The sequence below is a fragment of the Nyctereutes procyonoides genome, unplaced genomic scaffold (genome assembly GCF_905146905.1).
Source record: "Nyctereutes procyonoides isolate TBG_1078 unplaced genomic scaffold, NYPRO_anot_genome, whole genome shotgun sequence".
Taxonomy (NCBI): domain Eukaryota; kingdom Metazoa; phylum Chordata; class Mammalia; order Carnivora; family Canidae; genus Nyctereutes; species Nyctereutes procyonoides.
The window spans coordinates 53,973,929-54,001,899 of record NW_026575126.1 but is presented as its reverse complement, the minus strand read 5'-3'; the positions used below and the strand labels follow the sequence as shown (position 1 = coordinate 54,001,899).

Below are 27,971 nucleotides of genomic sequence, written 5' to 3'. Positions count from 1 at the left end.
ATTAATAAGTGATTCATCAAAGTAGGAGAATACAAAGTCAACACACAAAAATTAGTTGAACTTCTATACCAATGAGCAATCTAAAATGGAAATTAGGAAAACAATTCCATTTACAATAGCATCAAAAAGAATAAAATACTTAGGAGTAAACTTAACCGAGGAGGAGAAAGATTTATACAATTAAAACAATGAAAAGTAAAAGATTTCTACATTTTTGAGGCCGATACACTTCCAGAAAATAAGAAAATATTAGAAAATTAGATAAAATTAGGAAAAAATGGTGAAATAAAGAGCAAACAGAAATTTCATACATTGATAATGGAAGTGGAAATTGTTAAAACCTTATTGGCAAACTTTGGGACTATAAAGTTAAATATGCATACTCTAACATTCAGGAAAAAAATGTATGATATATTAATAGAAGCATTATTTATAATACCCAAACTCCAAACACTAAAGGAAAATAGGTAAATTGTGACAGTTATACTATGGAATCTTAAACTGAGTTATACTTATGTAACTCAATGAAAATAAATGAACTACAGGTACAAATTCAGCTGAGAGAATGACACAGACACAACATAATACAGCACCATGATTCCATTTATCAAGTACAGGATAGACAGAACTAACTCATAATATTATAAATCAGGTTAGTGTATACTTTGGGGAAAATGTTTTGAGGGGAACACAACAGACTTCTAGAGTGTTGGTTTTATTTCTTATGGGGTCATGATAAAATGGGGATACTATATGATAACCCATTCAACTCTACTGTAATCGTCTGAATGTCAGTGTCTCCTCAAAATTCCTAAATTGAAAACCTAGTTCCCAATGTGATAGCACTTTGAGGTGGGGCACCTGAGAGATAATTAGGTGATGAGGACTGAGCCCTCATGAATCGGATTAGTGCCCTCATAAAGGAGACCCCAGAGAGCTCGCATTTCTTCTGTCAAATGAGGAGACGGTGATGCAGTGCCATCTATGAATCACAGAGTGGATTCTCCATCAGACATTTTGAATCTGCTGGCACCCTGATCTTAGATTTTCCAGATTCCAGAACTAAAAGAAATATTTTTTATGGTTTATAAGCCATATATATTTTGATATTTTTGTTGGAGTAGCCTGAATGGATTAAAACACATACACTCACGACTTGTACTCTTTTCTGTGTGTATGTAGCTATACTTCAATGAAATTTTTTTTAAAAATGAAATATAAATATTTTAAGTCATAACATGACATTTCTATATCATCTTCTGGGGACTCAAAGGAAGGAAGTGTTAAATTATAATAGAGAATTAAAGAGAGATAGTCAATAAGGAGATGGCAGCTATAACACCTGAGACAAGTAAGTTAACTGTGTTTCACCAATCAGAAAACAGAGAGGAAAGCATTACAGTCAGAGGAAACATAAACATAAAGGAAGTTTCAAAAAAAGGCCATTCATTTTGGCTGGGAGGAAAGGTATTATGTTTTCTTGTTCTCATTGAAAAACAATTCTGGAAGGGACTATAAGAGGTCATTTAAAAATTTTTTTTCAGCAATCAGAAATTGGTTTAAAAATCACAATTTTTTTAGATTCTACATATAAGTGAAATCATATGGTAACTGTCTTTTCTCTGACTTATATCACTGAGCATAATACCCTTTGTGTCTATCCATGCTGTTGCAAATGGAAAGGTCTCACTTTTTTATGGCTGAGTAATATTCCATTGTATCTATATACAGCATCTTCTTTATTCATTCTTCTATAGCTGGACAACAAACAAATGAACAAAAACAAAGACACCCATAAATACAGAGAACTGATGGTTGCCAGAGAGGAGAGTGGAAGGATGAGAAAATGGGTGAAGAGGAGTTGCTGGGAGGTACAGGTTTCCAGTTATCACATGAGTAAGTAAGGGGAAAGACAGGTACAGCATAGGGAATATAGTCGATGGTACTGTAATAGCATTTCATGGTGACAGATGGTAGTCACACTTGTTCTGGGCAGATGTAAATCTGCCCAGTCACTATGCTGTACAGTTGAAACTAATAGAACCCTGTGTATCAACAATACTGCCATAAAGGGAGATTGATTCAGGCAAGATGGTGGAGGAGTAGGGTCCTCACCTCACCTGGCCCCACCAACTTACTACCTAGATAACTTTCAAACAATCCTGAAAACCTATGAATTCGACCTGAGATTTAAAGAAAGAATAGCCAGAGAGCTACAGAGAGAAGGGTTTTCACTTCTAACAAGGTAGGAAGATGGGAAAAAAATGAAATAAAAATGAATCAAGTTGGGGAGGGGCACCGCGAGGAGCCCAGCTAAGGCCAGGCGGTGAGAGCCTCCAGGACAGGAAACCCCAGCCCCGGAGAAGCAAGAACTTTTAAAACTCTGCACTGGATTCTTCCTGGACAGAAAAGTGCTCAGCAGGGAAACTGGGCAGAATTGCAGGAGGGGCAGTGGAGCCTCCAATCTCTTGGAGTCACTAATAGAGGAAGTGCACCAGGGCAAAGCGCACCACAAACCGAGGGCTGACCTTGGTAAAGGTCTGGCATGAGCACTCGGCACCGGGGAGAAGCCAGTCGGTTAGGCGGGCAGCTCTGGACAGAGGTGTCTCGGCAGCCGCAACCCCGGAAGCGTGATTCCAGCACCGCAGAGCCCTGGATCCCAGGGCGCCGAGCCAGCGGACGCAGCCCACGATCCTGCACTCCCCCCAGGATAGGCGGAGATGGGGAGGGCACGAGACAGCGAGGACTCTCCTGCTGCTGGGCGCCCCCGAGCTGTGCAGATCAGAGCCCCCCAGCCGGCCCGGGAGCATCTAGGCCGTTGTGGACTGGGAGACTGCGTTAGTTACTGTGGGAAGCTGACTCCAGAGCTGGAGACCTGGCCGCCACCATTGTGGTTGCTCCTCCTTGTTTCACCCTCTGCCTGGGAGAGATGGGACCGCCGGGCAGCAGGGGCCTCCAGGGTAAACAGCTCCCACTGAGCCCAGCACCCAGCGGGGGTGGGGCATCTCCGCCAAGTACACATACCAGAGAATCAGCACGGCAGACCCTCCCCGAGAAGACCAGCTGGAAGAACGGGGGAAGAGCATATCCTTGACCAAGCAGCGCTGGAAAGCTCCAGAGGAAGTCAGGGATTACAGTATATAGAACCAAAGGATACCCCTCCATTTTTTTCCTTTTACCAGTACGATTAATTTTTATATCAGACTATAAATTTCCAACATTTTTTCTCTTTTCCCACCCTAACTACAATCTTTTACCACTCTTTATTTTTAAGTTACTTCCTTTTTGACTTTCATATTTCTATAATTACATGTCTTAGATATATTTTTTACTTCAGGATTCCCTTCAACATACTCAACTTCTTTTGGGGAGATATACAAGATATGTTTTTGTTTTGTTTTGTTTTCTGTTGTTTTCTCTGACTCATTTTGTTCTACAATGGCAGAAGTTAATACCTTCTAAAACATGACCAGCATGCACCCAGAACCAAGTGGTATACCATGCTGGTTCACTCTGTGAGATTATATTCTCTCTTCATTCCCAGTCTGCCCCTGTTTTATCTCATTTATGTTTCTTGTGGACAATGCTGGGGCTCTCTACAAGTATTTCTTGTTTATATAAATTTGGGACTGGTCATCTTCTAACATACAGAACTTAATATACTCAGAACCAAGAGGATCACATTCTAGGATCCTCAGGTAGACTACATTCTCCCTCCACTACAACTTCGTCACCACCACCATCTCCGAGTCCCCCTCCTTTTTTTTTTCTTCGCCTTTCTTTTTTTTTTTCCTCTTTACCTTTGCTTTCTCTCTCTTTTTCTTCTTCTTCTTTGGGATTCTTGGGCTTTTATTTTTTACTACATTGTTTTAAAATTTGTTTTCTCTTTAGTGGTCCTCTTGTTTAATTTCGTTCTGATCTTTCTTTTCAATTGCAGGTCTCTGACCTCATCACAATCATCGGGGGGATGAAATTTACCTAGGTCGTGGTTGATATTCTTGACTCAACCACTCACACAGGCACTCTGCACTGAGCAAAATGACTAAAAGGAGGAACTCACCCCCCCAAAAAAAAGAATAAGAAACAGTACTCTCTGCCACAGATTTACAGAATTTGGATTACAATTCGATGTCAGAAAGCCAATTCAGAAGCAAAATTTTAAGCTACTGGTGGCTCTGGAAAAAAGCATAAAGGATTCAAGAGACTTCATGACTGCAGAATTTAGATCTAATAGGCTAAAATTAAAAATCAATTAAATGAGATGCGATCCAAACTAGAGATCATAAACAAAAGGGTTAATTGGGTGGAAGAAAAGTGAGTGACACAGAAGACAAGTTGATGGAAACCAAGGAAGCAGAGGAAGAAAGAGAAAAACAATTAAAAGACCATGAGGAAAGGTTAAAGGAAATAAATGATAGCCTCAGAGGAAGCATATACGTATAACTGGGGTTCCAGAAATCACCATGAGGGCCAGAGGGCCAGAAAGCATATTTGAACAAATCATAGCTGAGAACTTCCCTAATTTGGGAAGGGAAACAGGCATTCAAATCCAGGAGATAGAGAGGACCCCCCATAATCAATAAAAACCATTCAAAACCTCGACATTTAATAGTGAAGCTTGCAAAATCCAAAGATAAAGAAAAAATCCTTAAGCAATGAGAGACAAGAGATCCCTAACTTATATGGAAAGAAGTATTAGGTTAACAGCAGACTTCTCCACAGAGACCTGGCAGGCCAAAAAGGGCTGGCAGGATATATTCAGGGTCCTAAATTAGAAGAATATGCAGCCAAGAATATTCTATCCACCAAGGCTCTCATTCAGAATAGAAGGAGAGATAAAGAGCTTCCAGATAGGCAGAAACTGAAAGAATATGTGACCACCAAACCAGCTCTGCAAGAAATATTAAGGGGGACCCTGTAAAAGAAAGAGGAGGCCCAAAGAAATAATCCACAAAAACAGGGACTGAATAGGTAATACGATGATGGTAAATTCATATCTTTCAATAGTTACTCTGAACGTAAATGGGCTAAGTGATCCCATCAAAAGATGAAGGGTATTGGACTGGATTAAAAAGCAAGACCCATCTATTTTCTGTCTATAAGAGACTCATTTTAGACATAAGGACATCTACAGCCTGAAAATGAAAGATTGGAGAACCATTTACCATTCAAATCATCCTCAAAGGAAGCTGGGGTAGCAATCCTCATATCAGATAAATTAAAGTTTATCCTAAAGACTGTAGTAAGAAATTAAAAGGAACACTATATCATATTTAAAGGGTCTATCCAACAAGAGAACCTAACAATCATGATATTTATGCCCCTAATGTGGGAGCTGCCAAGTATATCAATAACCACAGTAAAGACATATTTAGATAATAAAACACTAATAGTAGACTTCAACACGTCACTTTCTGCAAATGACAGATCTTCTAAACACAACATCTCCAAAGAAACAAGGGCCTTAAATGATACACTGGACCTGACAGATCTCACAGATGTATACAGAACTTTGCATCAAAACACAACTGGATACACATTCTTCTCAAGTTCACATGGAACTTTCTCCAGAATACACCACATACTGGGTCACAAATCAGGTCTTAACCAATACCAAAAGATTGGGATTGTCCCCTGCATATTTTCAGACCATAATGCTTTGAAACTAGAACTTAATCACAAGAAGAAATTTGGAAGAAACTCAAACAGGTGGAGGTTAAAGAGCATCCTACTAAAAGATGAATGGGTCAGCCAGGGAATTAGAGAAGAACTAAAAAGATTCATGAAAACTAATGAGAATGAAGATACAACCATTCAAAATCTTTGGGATACAGCAAACACAGTCCTAAGAAGGAAATACATCACAATACAAGCATCCCTCAAAAAATTGGAAAAAAACTCAAATACACAAGCTAACCTCACACCTAAAGGAACTGGAGAAAGAACAGCAAGTAAAACCTACACCAAGCAGAAGAAGAGAGTTAATAAAGATTCGAGCAGAACTCAATGAAATGGAGACCAGAAGAACTGTAGAACAGATCATCAAAACTGAGAGTTGGTTCTTTGAAAGAATTGATAGATAAACCATTAGCCAGTCTTTTTAAAAACAAAAAACACTCGAATTAATAAAATCATGAATGAAAGAGGTAATATTACAACCAATACCAAGGAAATACAAACAATTAAAAAATATATATTATGAGCAGATATACAGCAATAACTTAGGGAATCTAGAAGAAATGGACACATTTTTGGAAAACCGCAAGCTACCAAAAGTGGAACAGGAAGAAATAAAAAACCTCAATGGGCTAATAACCAGGGAGGAAATTGAAGCAGTCATCAAAAACCTCCCAAGACACAAAAGTCCAGGACCAGATGGCTTCCCAGGGGAATTCTATCAAATGTTTAAAGAAGAAACAATACCTATTCTACTAAAGATGTTCCAAAGGATAGAAGGGGATGGAATACTTCCAAACTCATTTTATGAGACAAAGACCCCACCAAAAAGGAGAATTAAATACCAATATCCCTGATGAACACAGATGCAAAATTCTCAACAAGAGACTAGGCAACAGGATCCAACAGTACATTAAGAAGACTATTCACCATGATCAACTGGGATTTATCCCCAGAATCCAAGAGTGGTTAAACACTCCTAAAACAAAGTGATAGATACATCAACAAGAGAAAAAACAAGAACTATATGATCCTCTCAATAGATGCAGAGAAAGTAATTGACAAAATATAGCATCTATTCCTGATCAAAACTCTTCAGAGTGTAGGGATAGAGGGAACATTCCTCAGCATCTTAAGAACCATCTACAAAAAGCCCACAGTAAATTTCATTCTCAATGGGGAAACACTGGGAGCCTTTCCCCTAAGATCAGGAACATGACAGGGATGTCCACTCTCACCACCGCTATTCAACATAGTACTAGAAGTCCTAGCCTCAGCAATCAGGCAACAAAAAGAAATAAAGGCATTCAAATTGGCAAAGAAGAAGTCAAACTCTCCCTCTTTACAGATGACATGATACTGTACATAGAAAACCCAAAAGACTCCACCCCAAGATTGCTAGAACTCATACAGCAATTCAGCAATGTGGCAGGATACAAAATCAATGCCCAGAAATCAGTGGCATTTCTATACACTAACAATGAGACTGGAGAAAGAGAAGTTAAGGAGTCAACCCCATTTACAATTTCACCCAAAAGCATAAGATACCTAGGAATAAACCTAACCAAAGAGGTAAAGGATCTATACCCTAAAAACTACAGAACACTTCTGAAAGAAACTGAGGAAGACATAAAGATATGGGAAAATAGTCCATGCTCATGGATTGGAAGAATTAGTATTGTGAAAATGTCTGTGCTACCCAGGGCAATTTACACGTTCAATGCAATCCTTATCAAAATACCATGGACCTTCTTCAGAGAGTTGGAACAGATAATCTTAAGATTAGTGTGGAATCAGGGATCCCTGGGTGGCGCAGCGGTTTAGCGCCTGCCTTTGGCCCAAGGCGTGATCCTGGAGACCCAGGATCGAATCCCACGTCGGGCTCCCGGTGCATGGAGCCAGCTTCTCCCTCTGCCTATGTCTCTGCCTCTCTCCCTCTCTCTCTCTGTGACTATCATAAATAAATAAAAATTTAAAAAATTAAAAAAAAAGATTAGTGTGGAATCAGAATAGCCAGGAGAATATTGAAAAAGAAAACCATAGCTGGGGCATCACAATGCCGGGTTTCAAGTTGTACTACAGAGCTGTGATCATCAAGACAGTGTGGTACTGGCACAAATACAGACACACAGACCAATGGAACAGAATAGAGAATCCAGAAATGGACCCTCAACTCTATAGTCAACTAATATTTGACAAAGCAGGAAAGTCTATCCACTGGAAAAAGGACAATCTCTTCAATAAATGGTGCTGGGAAAATTGGACAGCCACATGCAGAAGAATGAAACTGGATCATTCTCTTACACCCACAAAGATAAACTCAAAATGGTTGAAAGATCTAAATGTGAGACAATATTCCATCAAAATCCTAAAGGAGAACATAGGCAACACCCTTTTTGAACTTAGCCACATTAATTTCTTGCAAGATACATATATGAAAGCAAGGGAAACAAAAGCAAAAATGAATTATTGGGACTTAATCAAGGTAAAAAGCTTCTGCGCAGCAAAAGAAACAGTCAAGAAAACTAAAAGACAACCTACAGAATGGGAGAAGATATTTGCAAATGACATTAGAAAAAGGGCTAATATCCAAGATGTATAAAGAACTTATCAAACTCAACATCAAAGAGACAAACAATCCAATCATGACATAGGTGAAAGACATGAACAGACATTTCACCAAAGAAGACCTACACATGGCCAACAAGCACATGATAAGATGCTCTCATCACTTGCCATCAGGGAAATATAAATCAAAACCTCAATGAGATACCACCTCACACCAGTGAGAATGGTGAAAATTAACAAGAGTGGAAACAACAAATGTTGGAGAGGATGTGGAGAAAGGGGAACCCTCCTGCACTGTTGGTGGGAATGTGAACTGGTACAGCCACTCTGGAAAACTCTGTGGAGGTTCATCAAAGAGTTAAAAATAGAGCTACCTTACAACCCAGCAATTGCACTGCTGGGGATTTACCCCAAAGATACAGATGCAGTGAAACGGCAGGACACCCACACCCCAATGTTTATAGCAGCAATGTTCACAATAGCCAAACTGTGGAAGAAGCCTCGGTGTCCATCAATAGATGAATGGGTAAAGGAGATGTGGTATATGTATACAATGAATATTACTCCCTCATTAGAAATGATGAATACCCACCATTTGCTTTGATGTGGATGGAACTGGAGGGTATTATGCTGAGTAAGTAAGTCAATCAGAGACGGAAAACCATTATATGGTTTCATTCATATGGGGACTATAAAAAATAGTGAAAGGGATTATAGGGGAAAGGAGAGAAAATGAGTGGGAAATATCAGAGAGGGTGACAGAACATGAGAGACTCCTTAAGTCAGAACGAACAAGGGATAGAGGAAGGTGAGTTGGGCAGGGGGATGGGGTGACTGGGTGACGGGCACTGAGGGGACCACTTAACGGGATGAGCATTGGGAGTTACACTATATGTTGGAAATCAAACTCCAATAAAAAATATACCCCCAAAAACAATACTGCCATAAAAAACTTCTTAAATCACGGAATCACAAAATCTTGGAATTGATTTGTATCCAAATTCATCTAGACATAATTCCACAAGATTATTTCTTTGTAGCTCTCTTTATTCCAGAGATGTTTGAGGGCAACTGGCATTTAAATTATCTCTATAAACAACAATGATAACAACATGAAGAGTAGGTAGGGGCCAAATATAAGAAAATGTATATGCTTAAGTGGATTTTATTCAGCAGAGAGCTAAGATACATTCATCCTTAAAATTTATTTATAGTCATTTCTGTTACAGGACAATTACTCTAGCAACAATGTACAAGGTTAATTCAGAGGACAGCTGAGGGGTGGGGAGACTTGTGACAAGAGCACTGAGTGAGAAGAGGTGGATGGTAAGAAACAACATAGGACTGATCTGTGAAGTGGTGTGGTCACTAAGGGAAGAGAGAAAATGACATGGTTCACGATTACACAAGGAAACTAGTGAATTGGAGAGATGGCTGATGTTAACAGTCACATCTAATAGCTATTGAGGGATTACTAGGTGCCTGGACATGTACCAAACATTCAACATGTGTTTCCTCCTTGACACTTCACAATCTCAGGCCTAGGTGCTTTGATAGTGATGATTTTTTACATAATACCTAGCTTAATATCATGACCACCTTGCAAATTAGTAATTGTACTCAACTTATATCTGACAAAAAAAGCTAGAAAAGTTATATGACATTTCAAAGTCAACAAATAATAGACGTAGAATTCAAATCTATGATTTATAAAGTTCCTGAAACAAATTAAGCAATAAATCAATTATATATAAGTATATAAATCATCTCTCCCTCTCTATATATTTAACGTATATTATATATTAATTATAAATATGTAATATATATTTAACATATATATAACATTAATAATTGGTTAACTGAGTATATTTTGAACTGCAAAGCGTCTGGCCATAAAACAACTTGGTCTCTACCCAGACACGGAAATTCTGAAGGGGACTATAAGAGGACATTTAGAGAAAAAAAAAATCAGAAATTAGAAAAACTAATCACAGAATTACAGAATCTTTTTTTTTATTTTTTTATTTTTTATTTTTATAATAAATTTATTTTTTATTGGTGTTCAATTTACCAACATACAGAATAACACCCAGTGCTCAATCTTGAAATTTACTTGTATCTAAATTCATCAAGACAATTCCACAAGCCCAGTGGATTACTTTTTTGCAACTCACCTATTTCAGAGAGATTTTAGAGCATTTGGCATTTAAATTCTATTTGTAATAATCTTGTAAAGTAATCTTCTAGAGATAAAACTGAAGAATTTCAATAAAAACAAAATTTGAGAAAATTCCCAAAAGAAATGTGCTTACTTTCTGACTGCTACTGAAACATAACCATCTACCAGCACTGAGAGTGTAAAAATAATCTGAGCCTCCACAAAAATTTATGCTACAGACCCAACTTTTTCTACAGAAGTTCTATTTACCACAAGAAAAGTAGAATTACCTTCAATCTGTTTTCCTTTTCCCACACAATAGCCTGAGTGAGGGTAAGATGATTCATAGAGAAGATAAATAAGATTACTAAAGGGATGAAAATACCAAAAAAGGTAAAGAAGTAATCATGAGAATATGCTGGATATGGAAATCTCTGAACAAAGACAGTGACGTCTTGAAATAGCTTTCGTGTAGCCGTGTGGTTATAGTATTTCATGATGGCCCGATCCAAGGCATGCTGCATAACCAGGAACCCTTCAGTGATATACCCTAAACGAGAAAACAAGGATTGCTAAGTACAACAGAACAAGAAATAGCTGAACTGAACAAAGAGAAAGGTAACTAAAGTATATCAAAAACAAACAACAAAGTTCATTCTTGTAAAGAGGCCCTTGTTATAAGCTAAATTTCACAGAGCAGCTGTTATGTTTCCCAATGCAAATACATAATAAATACTTTTTTATTATTAAAAATTTTTTTTACCTGAGTATAGTTGACACACAATGTCACATTAGTTTCAGGTGTACAATGTAGTGATTCAACATGTTTACACCTTATGCCATGCTTACCACAAGTGTAGATACCATTTGTCACCATACAATGCTATTACAATACAATTAACTATATTCCTTATGCTGTGCCTTTTATTCCCATGACATATTTATTCCTTAACTGGAAGCCTGTATCTCCCATTCCCCTTCACCCACTCTGCCCATCCCCTCCTCCTCTCTGGCAATCATCAGTTTTTCTCTGTATTTATAGGTCTGATTCTGCTTTTTATTTATTCATTTGTGTTTTTTTTAGATTCTTTTTAAAAGGATCCTAATTCCCAGCTTCTTAGAAAGTAAAATATTGTATGAAATTACAGAGGTGCTTTCTGCAATTGAATAAACTATTGCATAGGTAAAGACTTTAATTTGGTACCTTTGACATTTGAAAACTTAAGTGAAGTTCATACCGAGTTATATGAGCTGATGTCCACTAAAGCAGAACTGCTCAGTGTGGTCCTTGGATCTGTGGCATTATGTAAATAGTTTCTGTTACATACGTTTAGTATAAAAATGAGCAAACACCTAAAAACTTTTATCAAAGTCTGGCATTGCCATGTCATTTAAAAACCATTTTCTGCTCATCTATATAAGTTCTTTATTGATTTTGAATGGAATCTGTATTACATTTTCTCCCCTCTGGATCTTGGCTTACGGTTCAATAGGGTCTTTCACATAAGCAGAAATATTTACTTTTGGGATCCCTGGGTGGCTCAGGGGCTTAGCGCCTGCCTTTGGCCCAGGGTGTGATCCTGGAGTCACAGGATCGAGTCCCACATCAGGAGCCTGCATCTCCCTCTGCCTGTGACTTCAACCCCCTCTCTCTCCCTCTCTGTCTCATGAATAAATAAAATCTTTTTTTTAAAAAGAAATATTTACTTTTAATGAAGTTCAATTTGTCGGTTTCTTCCTTTTATAGCAATACTTTTTCTGTCTTAATGAATCACTACTGGCCCCAAATTCATGAAGATATTCTCATAAATTTTGTTGTGGGAGCATTTTTTACATTTAGGTTTATGATCATTTTGTTAATTAACTTTGTTAATTAACTAATTTTGTATAGATATGAGTTGGTGATCAAGATTCACTCTTTCCAACTAAATACCATGTTATTCCATCACAATTTGTTCAAATAGATTTCCTTTCCCCAGTGAATCATATTGGAGCCTTCATGGAAAAATCAAATGACTGTATGTACATGAGTCTCTTTCCAGACACTCCATTCTTTTTATTGATGTATTTGTTCATCCTTACACCTAATATAGCAATGTCTTAATTATGTAGATTTATAATAAGTCTTGAATGTTCTTTAACATTGGCATTCCTTTCCAAGATTTTTTTTACTAATCTAGACCCTTTGTATTTCCATATAAATTTTATAATGAGCTTGCCTTTTTTTTTTTTAAAGACTGCTAGGATTCTATCACTATATTGCTAACATAGATCAAACTAGGGAGAAGCTGCCTTCTAACAATTTTGAATCATCCAACCAATGAGATTTAGATGTTTCATCATTTGTTAAGGTCTTTTAAATTTTTCTCTCAGAAACGTTTTGTTGTTTTTGGTGTAGATTTATAATTTATTTTTGTATACTGTCTTTCTATCTTGGGTATTTGATAAATTTACATATTATATGTAGTACTTTTTTGTGGACATCTTCAGAATCACCTGCTTAACATGATTCTTTCAACTTCATATACTTTCACTCCTTCCTTTCCAAAATCTATACCTTTTATTTCATTTCTTTTTTCTGATATGTTAGGACTTCTAGTAATATGCTGAAAAGAATTGATGACAGCAAACATGTTTACTTCATTCTTGATTATTAGGGGAAATGTTCAATATTTCACCAGGAAGATACAAATTTCTAACACATGTACTTTATCAGATTCAGAAACTTCACTTTTATTGCTACTTTGGCTTGGAGAGTTTTTTAAATATATTTTTTATTTTGGAAAAAAAATGTAGTCTTACAGAAAAGTTGCAAAAATAATACAGAGTCCTATATACCATGCATTCTCAACAGCTATAGCTTCAAGCAGGCCATAGCACATAAAACAGATCTGTAGTATGTCTGTGGCAATAAACTTTAATGAAGGGAATGTACTTAGGGAAAAAATGTCTAAAATGATTCCCTAGAAGGGCAATAATGAAAAAAAGATTGAGAAATATTGTTAATATCCTGCACCCAGCTTCCCAAATATTACATTTTATATTACCATGGTACATTTGTGAAAACTAAGAAATTGAATTGGTACAATTTTTAATTTATAGAAACTTTGTTTGGATTTCACCAGTTTTTCCCTAGTGCCATTTTTTTCTTTCTGTTCCCATCCAGGATTCTACATTGCATTTAGTTGTCATGTCTCCATAGTCTCCTCTGACCTATGAAACTTTCTCATCCTTTCTTGATTTTCATGACCTTGTCATGAGTTTTTGAGAATCTTAGGCATGTACTTTGGAGAATGTCCTACAGCTTAGGTTTGTACAATGTTTTTCCACTAATAGACTAGAGTTAAAAGTTTTGGAGAAGGATACCACAGAGCCAAAATGCCCTCTTTATCACATTATACCACATTATATCATTTTGATGTCATTACATGAAAATACTCATAAAATTGTTTTAAATTCCTTGACTGCTAATTTCAGTATCTGGCTTATCTGTCCATTTATTTATATTGACTTTTTTCTTTTAATTTTATTCCTATTTTCCTATTCCTTTGCATATCCTATAATTTTGGATCTTGTGCCAGAAATTGTTATGAAAGGAACAGTGGACACTTAACTGTATAATGTTTGTTCTATTTTCTTAAAGACGCTAGCTCCTTCCTTTGTCATAGAGCCAAAGGGAGGAGCTGATCATTTAAATTCCAAGAGTTTAGTTGAGTCGAACTTGGGCCTCAACTTAAAATTCAGTTCACTTCTGTTTTCAAATGGTACCTTTTACCTTTCTGACCAATTCTCCTTTCTACTGTGCCATGGATGATGGACATGTGTACTTTGTTAGGGTCTCATGTAGGACAAGCTTGGGCTATAGTTTCACTAACAGAGCTCTGGTTTACTTTGGGATTCAGTTTCATCTGGTTTCTACAATACAAATGCTGTCGAATTGCACAAATTCTGCTTCCTAGTTTACCTCCACTGCTGGCAGCTGAATAAACATCCCAAAGTTAGGGGGCAGCTGAAACACTCACTCTGCTAGCACACACCACTGGGAAATGCACAGCTGCTTCTTCCTGATCTCTACAAAGTATATCTATGTTCAGCCCAATTCATGCCCAGGTTAGGTACTTGCTCCCAGGTACAGAGCCACAGAAGCTCTTTACCTAAAAAGGGCCTGTTCCTCTCTGGAATTCAGTTCATCAAAGCTTCCTTGCATTCAAAATTCTAAAATGCCACCATGATATATAATTTGTATTTTATTGTTTTTCATTCTCAATGTTTTATAAAAGTACTAGTTTACAATGACTTGAAAATTAAAAAAACAAAGCAAAACAAACAAACAAACAAATACCCAGGACCTTCACCAGAGGAGCACTACCTTAAAGAACACTTATTTTCATTGGGACAAGGCCAACTTCCAAGCACAGGCTCCCCATACAGCTATCCATGGAAGCCTATAGTCTGCCCCAATATTCCTTCAGAGAGAAGTATTGATAAGACTTTAATTCAAGAGGATTTATTTATTTCTCAAAGTCCCTTACTGACTGTAGAAGAGCATGAATGTTTTTAGTGAGGGCACAGAGAATCATGTATACATAAATTAAATGTATTTTTAATTGTTCTTGGCATAACACACCAAGTTCAGTGTTGATTTCATACATACTGCATTTAATTTACAACTGCAATACTTATGGGTTATTTAGCCCTTAGCACACTTTACACAATCTCTGTGCGAGCCCCAGGTACTTTACCTGTGGAATTGATGTAATCAAACCTGTCTCACAGTACTTTGGAATAAGAGTTAAGGACTCAAAAATTTTAGCTGTTGCTATGCCAGGGTGGGGAAGAACATGCAGTAAAAATATCTATTATATAAATAAAAATTGTTTTCCTGTTTAGAACTACTGTATAAATTAAGAAATTAAGGTTATATTAAGGAAAAGAGTTTATAGAGACAAGCAAGTAATTCAACAAAAATAGGGATTAGATCCTTTAATCAACTAGTCTATTAACATTTTTAATTTTTATTTCATGCTATATAAATATTTAAGTGTGCTTGTATACACACACATGCATTATCAGCTTCAAGTACAGAGGGCTGAATTAATCAACTCCTCAATTCATGACCCAACAAATGGTTCATGACCCTTAATCTACTTTATTTATTTTCTTATATTCCTATTTTCCTTGTCCCTCTTTCCTACCCATTGGCAACATTTCTAATATGTTTGATGAGTATTTGTGTGTTTCTGTATTTTCTTCTAAATTTCCCACTGGTTTTTCATTTGCATATACTTTATGTTAATGAAATTATATAATAAACTATTAGCTTAGTTCCCTGCAAGATGCTGCTACATCTAGTCCAGTCTTCTTAATCCACTGCTCTGATGCTGCCTCCTACTCCTTGCCACCACAACCACCATTGCCAGGAGCTTTCTTATGGATCCACAAAAAAGTTTGGGGTTTCTACCCAAGAACATATTGTTAATTTGGCTACAACTATGGTCTGAATGTCCATGTTCCCCAAAATCCACATGTTGAAATCCTAACCCCTAAAAGGTAATGGGGGCCTGTGAGTGGTGCTAAAATCATGATAGTGCAGCTCTCATAAACGGAATTAGGACCTTACAAAAGAGGCTCCAGAGACCTCTCTAGCGTCACCAAATGAGGACATAGTTTGAAAGCACAGGCTAGGAACCAGGAAGAGGGCCCTTACCAGAGAATAACCATGCTGGTGCCTTGATCTTGGACTTCACAGTCTCCAGAAGTGAGAAATAAATTTCTGTTGCTTATAAGCTACCCAGTGTGTGGTATGTATTTTGTTATAGCCACCCAAACAAACTAATAAAGCTGCCACTGACAGACTGCCCCCCACCCAGAATGGCTATATCAGCTTATTCAGCCTCCCTCTTGCAGTGCATTTATATATCCCTGGCAGCTCTTAGCATTATCCAACTTTCTAAGTTTTTCACCAGTCTAACCCTTATAAAGTAATAATCCAGGCAAATTTCATAATGTATTATATACATGGGAAAAGACTTAAGATTCCTTTTTAAATTCTATATAAAACAATTTCAACACCTAACAGAGTAAATGTTGTCATAGCTCTGTCAAATTAAATTTTATACTTTTGTTATTCTTTTAGCATATTTAAGTTGTAGGTTATTTCAAATTTCTATGATTTATGATAAATTGGTTATAGCTTGTTTTTCTTATTGAGTGATTTTCTCAAGGTAAATGGGCATTATTGTTAATGAAAGCAAAGCTTCCTTTTAAAAATGTTTTAATGATAGTCTGCATAATAAATTTTAAATTGCCATAGCTATATTAAAAGCTATTCATCAACCCAAAAGCATAGTATACAGTTATAATGGATCAGACTCTGTCAGTATCTGGAAATATATATGTTAGTCATTAAAATAAAAATTTCACAAGTGAACCTACATGAAAATATAAGGTATACACTGACCAGGAAAAGATAAAAATACACTGTTCCAATGTATAGAAATTTTACACAAGTTTTGGAACACTGAAAATTTTAAATAAAGAAATCACCAGCAGCACAGCAAGTTAAAAATTAACTTTAATTTTCATTACCAGGTTGAAGAAATACAGGTATAAATATGTGATGGCTCTTACCATAAGACTAGGATATTAAAATAAGAATGACTAAAGATCTGCTCACCAGGTGGCCCCCCATTTGAATTACGTTCACTTCTGGGTCCCAAAGAAGGAAAAGTTGGAAAGAGAACACCTGTTTCCCAGCCTCCAGTTCGGAAGAAACTCACATACTTGTTCCTCTGAAAACCACTAAAACGCAGAGAATATTTTACCTATAAAGAGCAAAAAGAAATCTGTAAATGCAAAAAATAATTAAGCAAGAATGAGAAACAAAAGGAAGTTAAAGAAAAATTGCACGTGTGATTCTGAGGCAGACTGTCAAACACTAAGTAGATTCTGAACACCAGCCAATGGAGCAGACTTGTTGTGTGGCTACTGTGGGTCTGCGGTAAGCAAACACAGTGGCAACTTGCACACCATTGCCAATATTTTTTCCCCAAAATAGATAGCTGGCATGCATACTGAAATGAAACATACCAAAAGGTATTGCTAATTTCTCTTTCCATTATGTCAGTCAAGTATTCCAAGAGGAAAATTTCTTCCTCTCCGAAAAGTGATTGTAACATAAGAAAGAATCCCACATGAGGAAAGAGGAGAAATGTGATAAAGTATAAATATGAAATACTGCATAATTTCATTACCAAATAAAAAGATAATACTAATTCTAGAGAGCTAAGTAAACTTCAAGGTAAATCATGCTGGGCCTAAGTAGCTTTACAAGACAGCAAATGGTCTAGCAGCTGCCTAGAGCCAGGGGTCAGACCAGAGAAATCGGTAATATCAAGAGGGGCAGGCAGAGGTCATAAACTAGGTAAATATTAATATGCTTAGTTATCAAGACAAAAGCTTTAGTCACTTATTGCATGTTCAAGGATTAAGAAGCATCGCCTGTTCCTCAAGGAGCTCAAATTCTAGTTGAGACAACATATATATTTACATCATAGCAAATTCAGTGATAGTAATATGTACAGGGCATTTATGGGAGTATGAAGGATCAAAGGGGTGGGTGTGGTTAGGAGAGCCACTGTACAGTGAGTCACAGTAACAATATTAATGGTAAGAGTGAGCCAAGTGGCAAGGCAGTAGGGAGGTTGTACAAGGCACAATAGGTGAAGTTTGAAACTACCAAAAACATGTTGACCAGGCTCTATATATACACTGATGAGCCTACATCAGCATCACTTACACTGAATCAGTAACTTGAGGGAATTTTATATATGTGAAAGGAGGGAGGGAGTGATGGGACTGAATGGAAAGATACCTACAACTCTACTTATGACACAGTGGTTTTCCTTACTTCTTCATTCCATTGACAACCATCTGTATCTTAAATGTAGAATTATCGCTTCATGCAATCATCTGTACCATATTCTGGTTATTTCCCTCAACACCAAGGACGCCAAGTTCAAAGCACAGTGCTCGTCTCACTTTCTTGGAAGTTGTTATCAGAATCTTCCTCAGAGTCTGCCTATATCCTAATTCTGATTCTGCTTGGCTAACCTTAGCACTGTTTTCTAGATTTAGATTTTGGAGAAAAATGATGAGATTCAGCCAAAAGAAAGAGGAACATTTTATGTCGTGTTACATGCTTTAATACCTCAGGTCTTTTGACCTGTGAAATGTGCATTTACTTCACTATCATGCACAAAGCTGGAGACAGCTGCCTTATCAGATACAGTGGTAAAGGTCAACGTCTCCTATGCTTCTGATTTATAAGAACTAAACCTAGTATGTGGTGAATTTAATTCTTTCCCCATCAACATAAAGCTCTGGCTATATAGATGCACAGACACAGAGATTAGCTAGATTTGGATTTAAATCTCTGCTCTACAGGCAGCCTGGGTAGCTCAGTGGTTTAGCGCCGCCTTCAGCCCAGGGTGTGATACTGGAGACCTGGGATCGAATCCCACGTCAGGCTCCCTACATGGAGCCTGCTTCTCCCTCTGCCTGTGTCTCTGCCTCTCTCTCTGTGTGTGTCTCTCATGAATAAATAAAATCTTAAGAAGAAAAATTTCTGCTCTACTATGTACAAGCAGCATGGTTTTGGGTAAGCTGCAGTCTCCTGACTTAATGAAATAATTATGCCTCTACTTGATTAAGCCTCAGAAACTGGAAGTAGACTTACGAGGTTCTACATAAAACCTTCTTACCTTAAATGGCAGGGGATCATTACTATTTTGGAACTTGTGGTCAAAAATAATACCAACCAACACTTTTTTAGAGTTATTCTCTTGCTTAACATACTCTTCAAAATTCCTTTCTGAAGAAAAACCTTGAACTGTGGAGAGAAAAAATCGAATGTGAGTTGCCCACATAAAGGCAAAGTATCTGACTGCCTTTTCTATCTATAGGATGGGGAAATGATTTACATGGGTGAAAGTCTATCAAAATATAAATTATAAAACATGTTGCTCAAACATTGGCATAACAAAAATGGATATTAGGAGTACATAAAATGTTTAAGAGTTTTAAAACTTTTATCACAAGTTTAAAATATAATTATTATAATAACTGCATATTGAAATAAAGTAAGGAAGAGGGATATTTCCAATGTGTTTTCAAAGTTCCACCTTGGAAGGAAATAACAAAATTGATCCATGCAATCTATTCAAAGTCCTAGAAGATAGGAATCTTGTTGAAGAATGAAACAACTTCACAAGTTTAATATTTGAGTGATTATGTGTCATAATCATTATTTTTTCTATAGTTGGGAAATCCCAACTATGCTGCACTTTTCTCAGGGTGGGCACAGCTGGGATATTACAGCAGGGACAAAGCTGTAAGTAGGATTTCAGGGACTGGAATCAGATTTGCACCTACACAAAATGAGCAGAAGCAAGAAGAAACAAAGTCCTCAAGAGAATTCAAATGATTAAAGCTGGAAAAACAAAGTCTACATTAAACATAACAAAACAAAACAACAGAGAAACACAGCTGGGAATAGAACCTAATATTGAAAGTACGCTGTGAACGAAGTGAAGTGTGTACAAGCAGGTAGTCAGGCACACTTTGGGGCGGGTAACCCCGACTTCCGCATCTGAGCATAACCACTGTCATCCATGCCACCCATGCATCCTTTATGTCTCAGGAAACCTCCCAATCTCTTTCCCTTAACCACTAAATGTTGTGGGAAATCCCCATGACGCTTTGTAATTGCCACGCCGTGGTGGTAAGCTTCAAGGAAGGTATTTACTACTCAAGCAGGAGTATGAGAGATAAAGGGAGGGAGAGATTTGTGAGGACTTTATGAGGCTAAAACATGTGTTTGCCTAGATTTCTCTGAAAATGAAACTGCAGGGAAGTTTATTATTTATTTATTTTCATTTATTATCTGGGGTGACTTTATTTTTCCCCAGCTTTATTGAAGTTCATGACATATAAAAAATGTGTGTATTTAAGGTGCAAAACATGATGGTTTGATGTATGTGTACACTATAAAATGACTGCCACAATCAAGCTAATTAATGTATCCATGACCACACAGTTACCACTTATTTTACTTTTAAAATTATCTGCCCAGAGTTATTGAGGTATCACTCACAAATCAAAAGTATACATATGTAGGTTGTATAACATGATTTTAAGGTACACAACATGTTTTAATACATGCATATATTATGAAATGATTACCAAAATCAGGTTAATAAACACATCTATCACCTTACATAGTTACCATCTTTTTTATTTGAGAACACTACAAGATCTAGTTCTCTGAATAAATTTCATATACAGTATTGTTAACTATAGTCGCCATGTACATTAGATTACCAGGACTTATTTGTCTTTATAACTGAAAGTTCATACAACTTGACCAATAACTCCCCATTTTCCCCACCCATCCCCAGCTCCAGAAACCATGAAACTATGATTCTTTTTTTTCTGAAACCATGATTCTACTCTCTGCTTCTGTGAGCTCAACATTTTTAGATAACACATATGAGGTTATACAGCATCTTTCTGTGTCCAGTTTATTTCACTTAGCATGATGTCCTCCAAACATATGTATTGTTACAAATGACAGGATTTCCTTCTTTTTTATGACTGAATAATCACATTTTCTCTATGTGTCCATCTGTTGATGGACACTTTGGTTGCTACTATATGTTGGTTAATTGTAAATAATGCTACAATGAATAACTACAAAGCTGCAAACCTTGAAAAAGGGAGAAGCACAGGGTAAGTGCTATATTCACCCTGATATTTTGCCTGAAAGTGTTTGCAGAAAGCTGCAGACTTACTGAGCTGAAGAAAAAAGGTGAGAGTTTGGGCTGCCAAAATGGCTAGAACTTGAAAAGTTCCAGAGAGAAAAAAACAGCAGAGAAGTGGAAAATTGACTTGTAAGTCAACCCCTAGTCACCAGCCAACTCCTTAACTGATAATGCCTAGGTTCAAGCCATGAAACCAAGAAAATAACAGCAGGTGGCAGGCTATACTGCTAAGCAGGGATTTCAGTAGGTGGACAATATTGATGAACCAGAGAATAGAGTTCAAGCCCTACAAAGGTAGTGGAGCCTTCATAAATACTCCAGCTTTGCAGCTGACACACTAGAAGAGCCACACCCTAGAACAAGGGGTAAGCTGCAGGAGTAAAGACAAAACTAAAATACAGTCCTTATGAAGAGGCTCAAAACCAGACTTTGATGGAATCAAGTCACTCTGTCAGTATTCTAACAACTATCCAGAAGAAAACTTAAGCCTCTTTGGATACACATAAGCTCACGCTTATGCTGTGTGCCTCTATGTTCCTCTGGCACACCATCATATAGCACTGGGGTTATACTTACCCAGGTTTAAGAAGCACAATGAGAAACGAGGAACACAGTATCATAGAATTGGATAATAACCTAAAATAATATAAATTGATCATATAATTTTAAAATATTACTACTTGTTTTAGTCTCTAGGAGAAAACACTTTATATGAATATAACTCTCAAGTTTAACAAAATCTATAATAGTATACCTAGGAGGTTACTATCTGGTAATAAGGATATATCCTACAATCTTTAGTTGGCAGATAAATGCCCAATTAAAAGGTTATACATGTGACTTCACTGAAACTCAATTTAATAATACATTTTTTTTTAAAAAAAACTTCTATTTCTAACCTGAGAAATTATACTGTAAATCCCTTTTCACAAGTTCAACGATACCCTTCACCACAACACTTTTGGAAGGCACAAAAGCCAGTTCCCATGCACCAGGAAAAATCATGGGCACTTCAAGGAATGCAGGCAACTCATCAACAGGCTGAAGAGAGTAATTGAAAGGCCCATAGTTCCTTATAATCAAAAGCTTGCGTGTTAACAAAAGTGTACCAGCAAATAGTAATGTTAGGACGAATTCCGTAAATAATGCCATCAATCGTCGTCTCTAGGAGATGGAAACAAAAAGATTATGTTAATTGTCCTATGAGTCCATTAACTCTGCAAACGCTTAATTGTTTTATATTAACAACACTTCTTAAGAGAAGATATATAGATAACAAAAAAGAACAGCTTCACTCTATAATAGCAGTAATTTCCTGGACCATCTTTTCATTCCTTTCTACATGTCATTCTGCTATTATTTCACTCTGTAAGGACTCTTCATATTTGGAAGAGATAACCCCAGCCATAGAATTGAGAAGAATATAACAATATAAATTGAAATGCAGGGATCAGGCTGTAAGACATTTTCCACTGGGGTCTCTTAGCTGTTGCAAAAAATCTTATAGATAGCTCAACTTACTTTTAAAATAAAATTCTTCCACAGAAGAGCCATAAATTTGTAAAACCATGAGAAATCCATTCTTCAGTTCTATGGAGGGAGTAAAGATTTTACAAAAATAAATTAAGTTTATAACAAAATGTAAATTTTAGACAAGTAATTTACTTAAATTTGAATTGTTTCATTTTCTAATCAAGCTTAAGGGATGACAAAAAGAAACAATAAGCATTTGAAATATTTGAGATTTTTATCCCTATATCCTTACTTGGTATTCCTGAGTTTCTAGTATATATAAAACTTCAAGCACAAAACAAAGATCAGTAAGTTATTGATGCAAGTTTCCAGGTAAATCTGACCTTTTCCAATTATTATCAAAATACTAATTTAAAAAATAATACAAAAAAATAATTACCATCAGCAAAAAGACAAAATGGTATGGAAAACGACATCACAGCTATAAGCCCAAAATGCCACTCAACAATTAGCAAGATTGAAAGTACCTCCATTAATAACATTGCTAGTGGGAACAGATTCATTCTTATATTTCACAAATACATGCTGAACATTTATTAAGTGACATATTAAGTGTAGGTGTATAATAGGAAACATAACAAATAAAACCCTTCCTTCACGGTATGGGCCGCATTGTAGGCTATTAATAATCCAGAATCTGAAGTGGACTATCAATTCCCAGCTAAACCACTGTCTGTGTGATCTTGAAAACTTGACTTAAATTCTTGCAGCTACCAGGGAGAGAGCTAAAATTCAAGGCCGGAAAGGGGAGACATTATTTTTAAACCTCACCTTATAAATAATGATGAATATGGAGGAGATTGGCCTTCCCAGGAATTGCAGCCCAATTTCAAATTTCAATCTTTGATACCAGATGAAGGTATCCCATATTGCAAATGCCTACAGGTGACTGATATAAGAAAATAAATCCTCTCAGGAAAAAAATAACATCCTGGGGAGACAGCTATTCCTATTTTCTGCATATAATTATCTGGCAGTCCTTACACTTGGGGTGGAATTATCAGGAGCAAAATTTAAAATGACTACCCTTACCATTTCAAGGCAAAAAGCAAAAGAAGATTTAGAAATTCCACAGAAGGGCATAAGATTAGGATTTCAAAGGATGGAGGAAGAAGGGCGTCTAGACCTAAGCATAAAAGCTAAACTATAAAATACAAAAAAATAGATAGGAGACTATCTTTGTGGCCTTGTAGCACACAGAAATTTCCTAAAGTGAATGAAAAAGTTACAAACTATAAAAAGGGGCTTCATCAAAATATAAAATTACTGTTCATCAAAAAATACCATCATGAGGGTAGCCTGGGTGGCTCAGCGGTTAAGTGCCGCCTTCAGCCCAGGGCATGATCCTGGAGACTGGGGATTGAGTCCCACGTCGGGTTCCCTGCATGGAGCTTGCTTCTCCCTCTGCCTGTGTCTCTGCCTCTCGTTCTCTCTCTCTCTCTCTCTCTCTCTCTGTCTCTCATGAATGGATAAATAAAAAAAAATTGAGATGATGTATGTGTTAACTAAATTTATTGTTTTAGTTGTGTTAGCTAAATTTATTGTGTGTAAATTGTCACACCGTACATCTTAAACTTATTCAATGTTTTAAGTCAATTATATATATTAAATCTGGAGAGGGGAAGAAGTACATATTGACAAAAAGCACAGAAAACTGATTTTAAAATGGACCAAAGTCCTTAACATACAGCTCACCATAGAAGGCATAAAGATGCCACACAAGCATATGAAAAATATGCTCCATATCATATATTATTCAGTAAATGTAAATTTAAGAAACGAGGTACCACTACACATCTATCAGAATGGCCAAAATCCATTAACACTAATGACACCAAATGTGGCCAGTATATAGAGCAACAGAAACTCTCATTCATTGCTGGTGGGAATGCAAAACATGTAGCCACTTTGGAATGGAAGAGAGTTGCAGTTTTCTACAAAACTAAACATACTCTTACCATACAGTCCAGCAATTACAGTCCTTGGTATTTATATAAAGGAGTTGAAAACTTATGTCCATACAAAAACCTGCACAGGGATGCTTACAGCAGCTTTACTTAGAATTTCCAAAACTTATAAGCAACCAGGATATCTTTTAGTAGATAAATGGATAATTATATTATAATATATCCAGAAAACAGAATATTATTCAGTGCTAAAAAGAAATGAGGTATAAAGCTATGGAAAGACATGGAAAAACCTTACATGCATAATGCTAAGTGAAAGAGGCCAATCTGGAAAGGCTACATACTATATGATTCCAACTATATGACACTCAAGAAAAAGTAACATCATACATATATAGTATAAAAAGATCAGTGGTTCCCAGGGCTTGGGGGTAGAGGGAAAAGGAATGAATATATGGAGCCTGGAGGATTTTTAGGGCAGTGAAGCTACTCTGTATAGACACTATAATGATGGATACATGTAGTTATATATTTGTCCAACCCCACAGAATGTATAACAACAAAAGTGAACCCCAATGTAAACCATGGACTTTGGATAATAATGATGTGTAGGTGTAGATTTACTAATTTTAACAAACATCATACCCTGGTGAGGGAGTGGTATAAGGAAAGCTACACACGCGTGCAGGTTGTGGGTATATGGAAAATCAATACACCTTTCCTCAATTTTGCCATGAACCTAAAACTGCTCTTAAAAAAGTAAAATATTAACAAAAAGCACAGGAAAAACTTCTCAACATCATAAGTCATCAGTGAAGTACAAATAAAACAAACTGAGATACCTCAAAATACACACAAAAATAACTGACAACACATAATATTGGAGAAGATGCAAAGCAAAAGTCTCATCAATTACCAGTGGGAATACAAAATGACACAAACACTTTGGAAAGCCTTAGCAGTTTCTTTTTTAAAATTATTACTATTATTATTTAAGATTTTATTCATGAGAGACCAAGAGAGAGAAGCAGAGACATAGGCAGAGAGAGAAGCAGGCTCCCTGCAAGGAGCCTGATGCGGGACTTGATCCCAGACCCTAGGATCATGGCCTGAGCTGAAGGCAGACGCTCAACCACTGAGCCACCCAGGCACCCTCTTTTAAAATTTTTTTTAAAGATTTTATTTATTTATTCATGAGACACACACACACACACACACACAGAGAGAGAGAGAGAGAGAGAGAGAGAGAGGCAGAGACACAGGCAGAGGGAGAAGCAGGCTCCATGCAGGGAGCCTGACGTGGGACTTGATCCCCAGTCTCCAGGATCAGGCCCTGGGTTGAAGGTGGTGCTAAACCGCTGACCCACCCGGGCTGCCCATATTATTTATTTTTAAATTACAGTACAATTAATATACAGTGTTATATTAGTTTCAGGTATACAATATAGTGATTCAGGATTCTATACATTATGCAGTGCTCATTATGGTAAGTGTACTCTTAATCTCTGTTGTCTATTTCACCCTTCTCCCCAGTCACCTCCCCTCTGGCAACCACCAGTTTGTTGCCTATAGTTAAGTCTCTTTTAGTTTGGTCTTTTTTGTTGTTGTTCATTTGTTTTGCTTTTTAAATTCCACATATGAGTGAGATCATATGGTATTTGTCTTTCTCTGACTTATTTCACCTAGCATTATATTCTCTAGCTTTTTCCATGTCATTGCAAATGGCAAGATTTCATTCTTTTTTTTTAAATTTTTATTTATTTATGATAGTCACACACACAGAGAGAGAGAGGCAGAGACACAGGTAGAGGGAGAAGCAGGCTCCATGCACCGGGAGCCCGACATGGGATTCGATCCCGGGTCTCCAGGATCGCGCCCTGGGCCAAATGCAGGCGCTAAACCGCTGTGCCACCCAGGGATCCCAGATTTCATTCTTTTTCATGTCTAAGTAATATACCATCATATATATAAAGATGAGATATATCACATCTAGAAGATATATATCTCTATATCTATGTATATCTCTCTCTATATATATCTTACATCTTCTTTATCCATTTATCTATCAATGGACACTTGGACTGCTCCCATGAGCTGGCTATGGTAAATAAACTGCAATCAACACAATGTGAATATATCTTTTTAAATTAAAGTTTTCATTTTCTTTGAGTAAATACCAGTAGTATAATTACTGGATTATTCTGGTAATTACATTTTTATTTTTTAAGTGTTTATTTAAATTCCAGTTAGTTAACATACTAACATATCCAGTGTGATATTAATTTCAGGTGTATAATATAGTGATTCAACAATTGTATACAAACAACCAGTACTCATCACAACTGCTCTCCTTAATCTCCTACACCCATTTAACCCATTCCCCTCCCCTCCAGTATCCCTGTTTGTTCTCTATAGTCTGTTTCTTGGCTTGCTTCTGTTTTCCCCTTTGCTTATTTGTGTTGTTTCTTAAATTTCACACAGGAGAGCCACTAGGTGGCTCAGTCAGTTGAGCACCTGACTCTAGGTTTCAGCTTGGGTCATGATCTTAGGATCCTAAGATCCAGCCCCACATCAGGTTCAGTGCAGAGTCTGCTTACCCTTCTCTTTCTGCTCCTCCCCCTGTGCTCTCTCTTTCAAATAGATATATTTGTCTTTCTCTGAATGACTTATCTCACTTAGCGCAATACTCTCTAGCTCAACCCGTATCATTGCTAATGGCTAGATTTCATTCTTTATGGCTGAGTAATATACCAGGATATATTTATCTCCATATATATGGATGGATATATATTATATATCACTTCTTCATTATCCATTCATCAGTTGTTGAACATTTGGGTTCTTTCTATTTTGGCTATTATATATAAGGCTTCTATAAACATTGGGGTGAAATGTACCCCTCTGAATTAGTGCTCTTATATCATTTGAGTAAATACTTAGTAGTGCAATTGATAAATCAAAGGATAGTTCTATTTTTAACTTTTTGAGGCACCTCCATATTGTTTTCCAGGGTTGCTGAACCAGTTTACACTCCCACCAACAGCGGGAGTGTTCCCCTTTCTCCACATCCTCACCAATACCTATTGTTTCTTGTGTTACTGATTTTAGCCATTCTGACTAAGTGTGAGGTGTTATCTCACTGTAGTTTTGATTTGCATTTCCCTGATAATAAGTGATGTTGAGCATCTTCTCATGGGTCTGTTGGCAAGCTGGATGTCTTCTCTGGGGAAATGTTTGCTCATGTGTTCTGCCCATTTTTCAATTGGATGATTTGTTTTTCGGGTGTTAAGTTGTATCAGTTCAGTTCTT

The 27,971-nt window shown here is 36.8% G+C and overlaps 1 protein-coding gene across 1 annotated transcript in view; it reads right to left on the bottom strand.

The window, feature by feature from the left end:
• The window catches only part of LOC129519855 (phospholipid-transporting ATPase ABCA3-like), a 142,501-nt gene that overhangs the window by 98,715 nt on the left and 15,815 nt on the right, over positions 1 to 27,971 (bottom strand). Inside the window, exons 3-6 of the mRNA XM_055340687.1 lie at positions 22,122 to 22,294; positions 19,165 to 19,292; positions 17,079 to 17,226; positions 10,693 to 10,952 (exon numbers count right to left, since the gene is read on the bottom strand). Of these exons, the coding sequence (XP_055196662.1) occupies positions 10,693 to 10,952; positions 17,079 to 17,226; positions 19,165 to 19,292; positions 22,122 to 22,294 (709 nt within the window). The remainder of the gene's footprint in view (positions 1 to 10,692; positions 10,953 to 17,078; positions 17,227 to 19,164; positions 19,293 to 22,121; positions 22,295 to 27,971) is intronic.